This window comes from Notothenia rossii, assembly GCF_949606895.1.
Source record: "Notothenia rossii genome assembly, chromosome: 8".
In the NCBI taxonomy this organism is placed as follows: domain Eukaryota; kingdom Metazoa; phylum Chordata; class Actinopteri; order Perciformes; family Nototheniidae; genus Notothenia; species Notothenia rossii.
The window spans coordinates 38,744,803-38,757,573 of record NC_136906.1 but is presented as its reverse complement, the minus strand read 5'-3'; the positions used below and the strand labels follow the sequence as shown (position 1 = coordinate 38,757,573).

General features: G+C 39.6%; 1 protein-coding gene across 1 annotated transcript; it reads right to left on the bottom strand.

The window, feature by feature from the left end:
* Positions 1–8,316: 8,316 nt before the first annotated feature.
* On the bottom strand, positions 8,317–12,180 carry LOC307016071 (uncharacterized protein). The gene is made up of 10 exons (XM_079645115.1): positions 12,083–12,180; positions 11,597–11,832; positions 11,265–11,379; positions 10,746–10,863; positions 10,574–10,665; positions 10,021–10,138; positions 9,822–9,923; positions 9,554–9,723; positions 8,913–9,089; positions 8,317–8,685 (listed from the first exon to the last, which is right to left on the bottom strand). Exons 2-9 carry the CDS (start codon positions 11,662–11,664, stop codon positions 9,084–9,086), a joined length of 789 nt encoding a protein of 262 aa, XP_079501241.1. The 5' UTR covers positions 11,665–11,832; positions 12,083–12,180; the 3' UTR covers positions 8,317–8,685; positions 8,913–9,083.
* Positions 12,181–12,771: the final 591 nt, after the last annotated feature.

Here is a 12,771-nt window from a genome sequence, read left to right as displayed (position 1 = left end):
ACAGGGGTATCTCCTCTTGCACTTTATGTAGCGCTTTTATCTTATCTTGCACTTTATATATCATAGCTGCTACATTGTACTGCCATGTGGTAAATGCTTGTATGCTGCTCATGCTCTTTTCTGCATATCATGTATTTTATTTTTGCTGTATATATATAAAGTCATGTTCTTATATGCTGTATGTGACGGGGCTACAGATGGAAATTAGCTCAGAGCTAAAATCCGGCTCATTTACACTTGTAGGCATTATTTTTGTTTTAAAGTGTTCATCAATGTGCACTACGGTAGCCCTGAAGAAAATTAAACATTAAAATATGTTATCGATGTCCCCATTCCCAGTTTGTTTTTGGGAATAATTGTGATGTTTACTATGTTTTGGTAGCTGTTAACAAAACAGAATTTTTGTAAAAGACTGCGACTCTAAAAGGCAAGTTTGTGATTTTAACACTGTTTCGATGAAACAATACATTATACAATATTACAACTTTTTTGCCATATTTTTAACACAATCTTTTTTTTGTGGTTGTAGGGCTTCAAGATATTTTGCATGTCATGCATAAACACGGTGTCATCTTTTCCTTGAAACTGACGTGCTGCCCGTTTTACAAAACAAGTTATTTTTCTGCTTCTTCATCCTCTGAATTTTCCTCCCCCGTCCCTCTTCCTTCAGCCAGCACAACAAGAATCAAGGTGGATCTGTGAAATGAAACACCTCTTCCCAAAGCGTGACTTCCCTATTGAGAGCATGCGTCTAGGGCAGTGTGGTCTAAACCAATTGGCCAGATAAACTAACATGCAGAACGTACGGTATGTTTGAAGACTAACCATTTATCCAGTTCAAGCTGTCTTTAAGATGTGACATTGCGCTCTGACTATTTCCCGTAAAATGGTGAAAAACTATTACTTATTCTTAAATTTGACCTCTTGCTGCTTGGTTGAAAATGATAGTTGAAAAATAACTTAAAAAAAAAAAAGACTCAAACAGCGAGGGACATTATACTGGTGAAAAAACTCTCAATTCTACAGATGACTCCCCCCACTCAACGCAATAAGTCCCTCCCTCCACTCAGCAAAGCATCTAAAACTAAGGACCCCACTAAGACGACAGTTTGAAAACTAGCTATGGATCTGAGAAAAACCAAGTCTCCCCCCGTGAGTTGCAGCCAGGAACAAACTCCTGGACTACCATCATCACCACCATTCTGGACACCCGAATCTTGCAGTACTACTGCTGCTTATTTTGCTCCTTGGGCCAAGACGTCTCTGTTTATGGACACAGTGAAATCAGTGTTGGTTGATATTGTGGAGGGGGTGATACATCAGTACAGAGAAGAAATATGCAACGGATGCCGAGTCAGTCACCCCGGCCAGAGGCAACACGATTGTGTGAATGACATGCCCGATTTTTTCTTCAGAAACAATTACAACACGTTAATGAAAAGACTCTGGCTCACCGACTTCATTACTGAGATCAACCAGACTCTTATTGATAAAGACATTTTCACGGATAATTGGAGGATCCAAGGCGCTTCGGAGGCTTTTCTGCACAATCTCAAAAATTGTAGACGCCTCAAGGAGAGACTTGAAAAGATCCATGCCGAGTTGGATGGAGAAGAAGAAGACTAATAACCTGCGGTTGGTTGAAGCCAGGGATTTTTTCTTTTTCGATACATTGACTTTTTCTTTAAAGTAAAATAAAAATGGGGAACTACTATGCAAAACGCTCTGTATATATTGATCAGAATGTAGTCAATACCCTTTTAATAAGTGTGGTGATGAGGACGATTGAAAACAGAGTGAATAGTGGTCCCCGTGTAAATTGAATGGCTGAAGTTTGTAAACTAGAAGACATTTTGGATATCGTTCGTTCTGGCAGTACTATTCCTGGTCATTGGGAAACGATTGTAAACGAAACATTTAAAGTGGTCCTGGAATCTTCATTTTCCGAAACATTCTGTAACATTACCGAAGAAATGAAACAAACATCAAAAGTGTATCATGTGCTCTCATTGTATGCTCTGTTTGTAGATGTAATGCATCTTTGTGTCAAAAACAGCATACACATGAATATTTTGACTGAAGTGAAAAAACTCCATCATGATATTTCCAGTAATCTGGGGAATTCTAAGCTGGAGACGGTCCTGGGGATGTTACAATCAGTATAACTATTGATTTTGTGTGTGAAAATGTTTAAATGTAAATAGGACATTTTTTTTTTTTAAAATAAAAAAAAGTGTTTTTTACATTTTAAAAACTGTTGTCTTCATTATAGCAAGGGGAGCGTGTCTGATACATGTGTATTACAGTCCTTCACATTCACTGTTGTCTTCATTATAACAAGGGGAGGGTAACAGTGAAGATGTATGATACATGTGTATTGAAACGTGCGTATTATACCCCCACAGAAACACAGAAACATGGAAACACAGAAACACAGAAAACACTGAAACCACTGAAACACTGAAAAAACACAGAAACACTGAAACACTGACACACAGAAACACCGAAACACAGAGACACAGAATTACAGAAACACAGAAACACAGAAACACAGAGACACAGAAACACAGAAACACAGAAACATGAAAACACAGAAAACACAGAAACACAGAAACACCATAGCTAGTTTTCAAACTGTCGTCTTAGTGGGGTCCTTAGTTTTAGATGCTTTGCTGAGTGGAGGGAGGGACTTATTGCGTTGAGTGGGGGGAGTCATCTGTAGAATTGAGAGTTTTTTCACCAGTATAATGTCCCTCGCTGTTTGAGTCTTTTTTTTTTTAAAGTTATTTTTCAACTATCATTTTCAACCAAGCAGCAAGAGGTCAAATTTAAGAATAAGTAATAGTTTTTCACCATTTTACGGGAAATAGTCAGAGCGCAATGTCACATCTTAAAGACAGCTTGAACTGGATAAATGGTTAGTCTTCAAACATACCGTACATTCTGCATGTTAGTTTATCTGGCCAATTGGTTTAGACCACACTGCCCTAGACGCATGCTCTCAATAGGGAAGTCACGGTTTGGGAAGAGGTGTTTCATTTCACAGATCCACCTTGATTCTTGTTGTGCTGGCTGAAGGAAGAGGGACGGGGGAGGAAAATTCAGAGGATGAAGAAGCAGAAAAATAACTTGTTTTGTAAAACGGGCAGCACGTCAGTTTCAAGGAAAAGATGACACCGTGTTTATGCATGACATGCAAAATATCTTGAAGCCCTACAACCACAAAAAAAAGATTGTGTTAAAAATATGGCAAAAAAGTCGTAATATTGTATAATGTATTGTTTCATCGAAACAGTGTTAAAATCACAAACTTGCCTTTTAGAGTCGCAGTCTTTTACAAAAATTCTGTTTTGTTAAGAGCTACCAAAACATAGTAAACATCACAATTATTCCCAAAAACAAACTGGGAATGGGGACATCGATAACATATTTTAATGTTTAATTTTCTTCAGGGCTACCGTAGTGCACATTGATGAACACTTTAAAACAAAAATAATGCCTACAAGTGAGCCGGATTTTAGCTCTGAGCTAATTTCCATCTGTAGCCCCGTCACATACAGCATATAAGAACATGACATTTATATATATACAGCAAAAATAAAATACATGATATGCAGAAAGAGCATGAGCAGCATACAAGCATTTACCACATGGCAGTACAATGTAGCAGCTATGATATATAAAGTGCAAGATAAGATAAAAGCACTACATAAAGTGCAAGAGGAGATACCCCTTTGTTAAAGTGCATTTATTTAGTGGTGATTACACGTCTGTTTGTTGCTCAACCATTCTTTAAGTTGACCTTTAAAACTATTGAGAGTGGGACAATCCCGTATCTCAGTTGGGGGGCTATTCCACAATGAGCTGCCTTTAATGGAGAGGACATTTTGTCCAAAGGTGGTCCGTCTGTGGTGGACTTCACAGTCTCCTCTGGTTTCTGACCTAGTGCTGCGTCCAGTGTGTTTTCTGTGGATGAATTCCCCCAAGGGGAGGGGGGCCAGCCCATGTAAATATTATTTTTTTTAAAACACATACTTTTAAAAGACATAAAAATGTCAAAAACTCAAGAAATTGTGATTTTCAAGGATGATACAGTGGTGGTATGACTGTGGCTTTCTGTCAAACACCTGTATAGCTCTCTTGAACAGCTGTTCTATGGGTTTCAGGTGTGTGGCACAAGCAAACGACCAGTTTGTAAAACAGTATTCAATGTGGGATAGAATCATACAGTGGAGGTATGACTTTGCAGCATTGACAGTTAAGAAAAAGGTCTAATTTGTTTAAAATGTTGCAAGTTGAATTTAATGGTATTGGATACTTTCTGGATATGTTTCTTAAAAAGTCAAGTGCGAGTCCAATATGACACTCCCTGTTCAAGATACTTGCACTGGGAGACTAGTTCTATTTCTGCTCCATTTAAAAATACATTTGAAATGCATTTTTGTGTTGTATTGTATACAGTTGAAAAGTGCACAGATAAACAGTCAAGCATGGGCGTTAAAAATGTGTCTCCTCAGGCTCTCTAATACACACACAGTCATCTCTGTGGTGCCTGCCTGCTTTCCAGGACTTTTTACAGCCTCTGGCCGACTGCAGGGCCATGGGGTGTTAAGACAGGCACCTATAGCTCTGGAGTGAAGGTCTCCCCACACACACACACACACACACACACACACACACACACACACACACACACACACACACACACACACACACACACACACACACACACACACACACACACACACACACACACACACACACACACACACACACACACACACACACACACACACATGGGGGGCGGGCCCACCTGTCAATTTTTATGCATACTAATGTGATTGAAACATTTTTTATGATACATCATAAGGCGCAACAGTGGGGGCTTTTCACACCTGTGAATACACATCAACCCCCTCCTATCGACGGATCTCACACCTACTTAGGATATCACACATACTTGAGATCTCACACCTCGAACAAAGGGAGGCGGGACTTAGCTCATTAGCATAAGTAGGTAGAGGTGTGACCTGTCACAGCACCTGTCACCCTCTATGCATACTAATGAGATGAAAGCGGGATGAATCTTACTACTCTGGCTTGATGATTGTCTCACATTTCTAAACTTCATGTCAATAACCTGCTTAAAAAGCTGAGGGTTAGGGTAGGTTTCTTCTACAGGAACAAGTCCTGTTTCTCTGCTTGAGGCCAGGAAAAGGCTAGTCACTGTGACCTTTTGACCTGTGATGGACTATGGTGATTTGATCTATATGAATGCACCTGCCAATTGCCTGGTCAAGTTAGATGCTGCGTATCACAGTGCACTGAGATTTGTGACAAACTGTAAAGCATTAACCCATCACTGTACCCTGTATGCAAGGGCTGGTTTGCTTTCACTAACTGTACGGAGGCTCAGTCACTGGTACATTTTTATATACAAAGCCATGTTAGGGAAACTTCCATCTTATATCTGCTCCCTGATCTCACGGAAAATTGTAAGTGGCTACTGCCTGAGATCGAATGCTGTGGTTTTATTAAATGTGCCAACTGCTAGGACTGTCTTAGGGAAGACAGCTTTTAGATGCGCAGCTCCTCTGTCTTGGAATAGTCTGCAAATTAAATGGAAACTGAGCAATCTGGTGCCACTAAATGTTTTTAAAGCTCGGTTGGATGCTACTCAATTGGAAGCTATTGGTACCTGTTTATGTGGATAGTTATGTAAATGATGCTGTATGATGTCCTTTTGTTGTTCTGTTTATGTTTTTATGTTTCGTGTGGAACCTACTTGAGCAGGTCTCCCTTGAAAAAGAGATCAATGATCTCAATGGGATACACCTGTATAAATAAAGGTTTGAAATGAAATGAAATGAGAGTCATCATCATCATGTTCTCTCTGCTGCTGCTGCTGCTGCTGCTGCTGCTGGCAGCTGGAAGTGAGTCAACACTTATTATACTGCTGTTTAACAGGATAATCTGTCATATAACTTTTTTTTGTATTTGTACAGGTGTGAAGTGTGAACAGTTGACACAGCCAGCCTCTGTGACTGTGCAGCCAGGTCAACGTCTGACCATCACCTGTCAGGTCTCTTATTCTGTTAGTTAATAATAATAATAAAATTCAATAACGCGCTTTAACCACTAGGTGCCCGTCTATCAGCTGTACACCGTTATGGTGTAAATACTGCCTATCTACCAATTGGATCAAATATAAAAGTCAGCCGAATTACTGTTGATATTGCAAGGAGACATATTGTGTGAAAATAAATCTAAGATGTTGTTAAATGGCTGATATATTTGTGATCCACGTCACGTTTTCAGTTTTGGCGGCAGTTCTTCCTGTTTGTATTGAAGTCTTCTCATCAGGGCTCTATAAATAGATAACTACGGCAGATATGTAATATGTAATGCAGCCGAACCATGTATTACAATGCCGTTATGTGATTAGCTCCCAAGAGAAAAGCAAGCAAACTCGGAATACAGTATTATTTTATTTTTTTTAAATGTTTTCGGTTTTCACATCGCATAAACACCATTTCCCAACGTGCATTGCGGCTAAACCATGAATCACCGAGCTGAGGATCTTGGTTATGGCTAGAAAGGATCCGTCTTGTGTAAAACTCTCGCGAGAGTTCGGCTGAATGTCACGTGGCTGAATGCTTACGTTTGGCAGGCAGCCTTTCAGTTAGGATCGTTAACATCAGTTGGCCACAGCAAATGATGGTGAGAAGCTAAACTATCTATTAATTATGTCAATGACAGGGAGTGTGATTGTTGAAAAGCGGTCTTGCTGGTGTTCAAAGAAGAATGACAACACTGTAGATCACCAACACTATGGTTTATTTTTTATTCACAGGCAAGTCAACGTTGTCGCAGTAAAAGTCCCAAGATAGCTCCTGGTGCAATAAAATGTTCCCTTGCAGTGTTTTACTATTATGTCTGATGTTTCTCTATTAATATTGCTGCTGCATTAATGTGTATGTTGCATCATGTTACTGCTGTAGATGTGTTTCCGAGCCGCTCCGATTACAACGAGAGTTACAACGAGAACGTGACGTCATATTTACAATAGAAGGATCCTTTCTAGCCATAACCGAGGATCTTTCCTACGTCTGTTTCCGGTATAGTTTTTGACGGATGTATTTTGTTATACACACATTCCTTCACATTTAAATTAAAATGTACATTAAAATATTTTGTGAGGCTTTCTAAAATGTTTTAAAATATAACTACGGTTCGAGTTGAAGAGTTTATAAATTAACATGAACCGAAGCTGTTGCCTGGTAACGCAATCGTGCAACGTCACGTCCGTTAATTCCACATCCACACACATCGATTTAATAAATGAATGTAGCCTTTGTATCTGCTAAAAGAGGTGCCGACCAGCTGGGGCAACAGAAAATTGGCGAAATTGAGTGTGACTATTACAAATGAAATCATTATTATATTAATATTGATAATAATAACAACCGACCGTCGGGGTAGCATTTGCTTGGCATTTCCGGGTATATCTCCACTGGTTGGGCCACGTTAACAATACTGTGTAATTGTCACGTTTGAAGGGACGAAATTGTGACAGCTTCACGTCTCCCATCATGGTAAATCGTCACATGTTCACGTCTTGCCGTGATACCGGGTTGTGCTGACCATGTCCATGCCTTTATGACAACAGTGTACCAATCTTCTGATGGCTACTTCCAGCAGGATAACTCACCGTGTCACAAAGCTCAAATATTCTCCAACTGGTTTCTTGAACATGACAATGAATTTTACTCAAATGTCACAGTCCAAAGTCATCAGATCCAAATCCTACAGTGCACCATTGGGATGTGGTGAACCAGAGATTTGCGTCATGGATGTGCAGCCGACAAATCTGCAGCAACTGCGTGATGCGATCAGGTCAATATTGAGCAAAATCTCTGAGGAATGCTTCCAGTACCTTGTTTAATCTATGCCATGAAGACTTAACGCAGTTCTGAAAGCAGATGGGGGTCCAACCCATCCTAGCAAGGTGTACCTAATTAAGTGGCTCGTGAGTGTATTACTTAGCTCAATTTGTATTGTTAGTGTGTGTCTGTAGGAGTAAAGTCTAGACACATTCTTTGGATGTAAGCATTGGCTAATTAAACAGATCATGATTAAATGACATGATGATAATAAGGGTGATCACCAAAACCTTATACCAGGGGTGGGGAACCTCGGATCTGAAGGTGACTGATAACTGCTAATGGCATTTACTTGAATACCAGACATAGTAAATGCAAAGCAGGATCATATAAAAAAAGGTAATAAACAAGCCATTCAATCGTAATACTCGTTTTAATACGTTGACATGCATACAACACAATAGACTTGTTAAGTCCTGTTCGTTGTCCTGTTTGTTGTCCTCATCACCGTCCTGTTAGTTTTCCTCATCACCGTCCTCATCACCGTCTTGTTCGTTGTCCTCATCACCGTCCTCATCACCGTCTTGTTCGTTGTCCTCATCACCGTCCTCATCACCGTCCTGTTCGTTGTCCTCATTACCGTCTTCAATGTCTTCCTCCATCATGAGAAAAGACGAGTCCGAGCCAATACAGCTGTAGGTGCTGGTGACTCTGCTCAGTTTCTGCTCCAGAAGATATTGATGGTGTAAAATACAGCAGTGCAGTCCCCTGTATCCCTCTTCTGTTATATCGCTTGGAGAAACTAAAATAAAAAGACAAAATGACAGTCTATGTAAGGCAACTTTTAATTAGCATTGATGTTGGTTCCATATAAGCAATTTGAATGTTTAACTCCGAGGCTGTATATTAGCTAAAAAGATTTGTGATTCAGAAAAAATGCAATCATTACAGATGCTATTCAGTGATAGACATTTGACACTGGGAGGGGGGCAGTGGCAAATGTTATAAATCGGTATTTGTGGAACATACTTTGGTTCCTGATGTCGTCTTTTGTCTGATGAAGGAGGTGGTCCAGTTTGTCCAGTGCCTGCCTCAGATTTTGACAATGCTGGGTCATCTCCTTCACAATGATGACTTTCTCCTCTTCCATACGCCTGACCAGCATAACCAGGTCAAAAAGTCGCCTCTTTGTGCGCAGGTTCACCACTATAATGGAAAAAACACAAAATATAACAACCACAATGGTAAGGCTAATAAAACAAATAATATCAGTTTGTATTCAATCTTTTTAAATTAAATTGACCAAAACCTTAAAATCTGGTAAAAAAAATTCAACCTCGCCGCTTGCTGAATTTTTTCAATTCTGTCTATGTTGGCAGAATTACATTCAGTATGTCTTGAGATTCAACATTAGTATGCAGTTCAGGGTGGTCAGGAAGGGTTTTACTGTTTCCATAGATATGCCTGTCCCAGTGAGACTAGACTATTAAGACTTGATAGGGCAACATCATACAGACCTTTCAATATAATTATTTTAAAATGATTTGTTGTGATCATGATGATTTGTGACACCTATGTTGATAGCTCTGTGTTACATTGGTGATTGTATTCTAGTACTTCAACTGAATTTATAGAATATCTAGGGCAAACAAAAACAAGTTGTTTCTTACCATCTCCTTGCGCCTCCCAGGGCAGAATGACATCCTCAGACAGACTGCTGCTTCTGTGTCAATTTTCTCTGAACAGGCATCAATGGTGTTGTACTGCAGTATCCTCTCTCTGAGTTTCTTCTTGAGCTCTGTCAGTCTTCTCCGTTTGCGTTGCCTTGTTTGGTTGCTGTCTGTAAAGTAAAACAAAATACAAATAAACTAATATTAATAATACAAACAACAACAACAAGAAACAAATATTGTTTCTAGATAACGTAATAATAAATACCATTTTGTCGATAGAGGTCGTGTTTCTTTCTTCGGAGGGAATAAATAATTTCATCTATTTCTCTCTGGAGCTCCTCTTGGCTACTCTGGGCTCCATGTTTCTCTTGAAAACAGAAACAACAAGGTGTAATCATAAAACATGAAGCCAAATGTTTGGAAATATGGAACCAAATCTATACCACAGTGATCATATAACATACCAGTGGCTGCCCATTGCTTGACCTCCAACACCCACTGCTCCGTGTCCTCCAGGGAGATGTTCAGCTCTTGCTTGAGACTCTCAAGATTGTCCACTTCAGTTTGTGCTCTCTGTGTAGTCTGGTTAGAATGTTTAAAAGGAAAAAGTGAATATGCGTTCCAGTTGGTTGAGAAGGTTGTTTTTTACTGAATTCCTTTATGCACATTAACTGACCAGACAACAACATGAAATGCTAAACACCTTCTCTTCAAGGTTGGCAAGTATCACCTTAGTGTCCCTTTTTTTTCAAGATCAAGCAGGATTAACATTATTATTATTATTATTATTATTATTATCCAGAAATTCAGATGAATCAACCTATAGTGCTTTATTAAAAACAAACAGAACAGAGACTCTCTTGGCAGAACAGTGTGCCATGGCAGCACCATCATAATGAAATGATTGCAGAATACATTCAATTCAACAACATGTAGCTAAGGATGGTGTTAAATTACTACAACAACAAACTCAGATAGTCTTAATATACATTTTGAAATGCAGCATGGACGTCTTACTTTGACAAATCTCTTTGAGAGTGTCTTGTGGAGATTCTCCACCTTCCTGTGGTTCCATTGCATAGCCAGAACGGTTATCATATCTGCTCTAGCTGTAAACACAAAAACATGAAAATTCATATGAGCTTTACAATGTGGCACTACTTAAAACTATTTGTTTTCCTCTACCAACCTGATTTGGTCATGTATTTTGTTGTCAGAGCTGCACTTGAGAAGAAGCTGTTAACCTGTTCCACTTCCTCGCCGACAGTATTTCCAGCACCTTCCTGGCTTCTGCCACCCCACTTCACCTGCTCAGAATCATAAACAATGAGATCTAGCTATTTAGTTCAATATTATAATTTCTTGTACTGTACATCTTTAGTTATCATCAGTGTCAGGAGCAATTTCAGAAAGTTAAAATGTTCTGATATTGAATTATGCTTTGAACTACAATGTCACAACTGCAGTTATTTGAAGCTCTATTCATTCATTATTTCTACAGTGCGGATATATTTACTAAAATAAACATAATGGGTTTTGGAAGCCTATCCTTGTGACAGTCTGTTTTGTAACAATTTTGTCAACATTTGTAACTATTACAATTATTCAACAGGCTTGAATATAATATACTACATGATATTCTTATGTGCACTACAATTTCTAAAACATTTGAATCTAGTGACACAAATGTTTAACTTGCATACTGTACCTCGCATTTGCCTGTGTGGGCCTTGGCGTGCATTACAGAGAGAAAAGGTTTCATCTCTGTAAGTGGTTGGAGCTCAGGCAACTTTGCTGCCATCTTCTCCAAATAAGGCCAGTACCTGTAATGACAAAATCAATTAGCTTTTCCAGTTGCATGATGGCATAATAGTAAAAAGATAAACCAGGTCCTTAAAATTACCAGTACAATCCTTGTAACCAACATCAGCATTTATCCAAATGAATGCTTTTTTTGCTTTACATCTACTGGATGTGCAATAATTAAATAGATAACACGTTTCCCACAAACACTTCCAATTTTGCAATAGTTATAACTACCTGCAGGCAACATCCATACAAAAGAATGTTGCATTCGCAACTTCAGCCAGCTCCTTCTGCAGGAACATTGGGAAGGCATATATTTCACCACGGTAGTGATTTAGGCCTTGTAGTAAGATGCCATGTCTGCACACAGCTATTTGCAGTCCTTCCTCATCCACCTTGGCCCTGGACTTGTGTGAGGTTTCTCTGCAAGCTGTGAATGTTGCCGGTCCACAAACATCACGACCACTTTTCTGAAATAGACACAATCTGTTACATTTAACCCTGTGCTAAGAAAAATAAATAAAGGGTTAGGGAATGTTCCGGTATTTGGACCAAATTAACATGGGATCACTCCGGTCAATGTACGTACTTCGTCTCACTGGAATATTAATGGCCAGATTGAATACAACATCGACACAAATTCTCCGGTCAATGACAGGAGAGTTTTGAAAGTGACAAAACACTGTTCCACACATTTAAAAACACTTAATCAATGTTTACCCAGGATCCATGCACCTTTCCTGGCTTGTAAAATGTGGTGATGCGCCCTGGAGGTAGCGGGCAGGCTCTGTGCGTGGTGCTGAACCCCAGCCTGTCTATGTGGAATACAAAAACAAACAAAGACAAACACCTTTAAGGTCACCAGGGTCGTGAGGTTCTGGTTCTGGCGGTGTGCATGGAGGGGTTTGACCTGGCTCCCTGACACAATGCACATAGTCTGGAGCTCGCTGGGGTCTCGAAAATTGCTTTAATCACACTTTTGTCCATTTGCCTATCAGTTTGTTAACGAAGTGGACAGAGGCTGTTTTTTGCCCCTAAAAGTGACTTTTAACGGTGGTTTTTGCATTTAAATGATGGGTCTTATCATTGTGGAGGGTCCCCGACACAATGCACATAGTCTGGAGCTCGCGGGGGTCCCGCATATGCTTTAATCACACTTTTGTCCATTTACCTATCAGTTTGTTAACGAAGTGGACAGAGGCTGTTTTTTGCCCCTAAAAGTGACTTTTAACGGTGGTTTTTGCATTTAAATGATGGGTCTTATCATTCTCCAGGGTCCCCGACACAATGCACATAGCCTGGAGCTCGCTGGGGTCCCGCATATGCTTTAATCAGGCGTTTTAACACTTTTCCCCACGAAAACGATTTTTAATCATTTTTTGGGGGCTATATAAATCAAATTCCGGTTA

Excerpts from the sequence above, each read along its gene's own strand:
- LOC307016071 (XM_079645115.1), bottom strand. The coding sequence starts at position 11,664 with ATGTTCCTGCAGAAGGAGCTGGCTGAAGTTGCGAATGCAACATTCTTT. Across the intron at positions 11,380-11,596 it reads TGTATGGATGTTGCCTGCAG|GTACTGGCCTTATTTGGAGA; the intron begins GTAGTTATAACT and ends TTGTCATTACAG. Across the intron at positions 10,139-10,573 it reads TCTCAAAGAGATTTGTCAAA|ACTACACAGAGAGCACAAAC; the intron begins GTAAGACGTCCA and ends CATTCTAACCAG.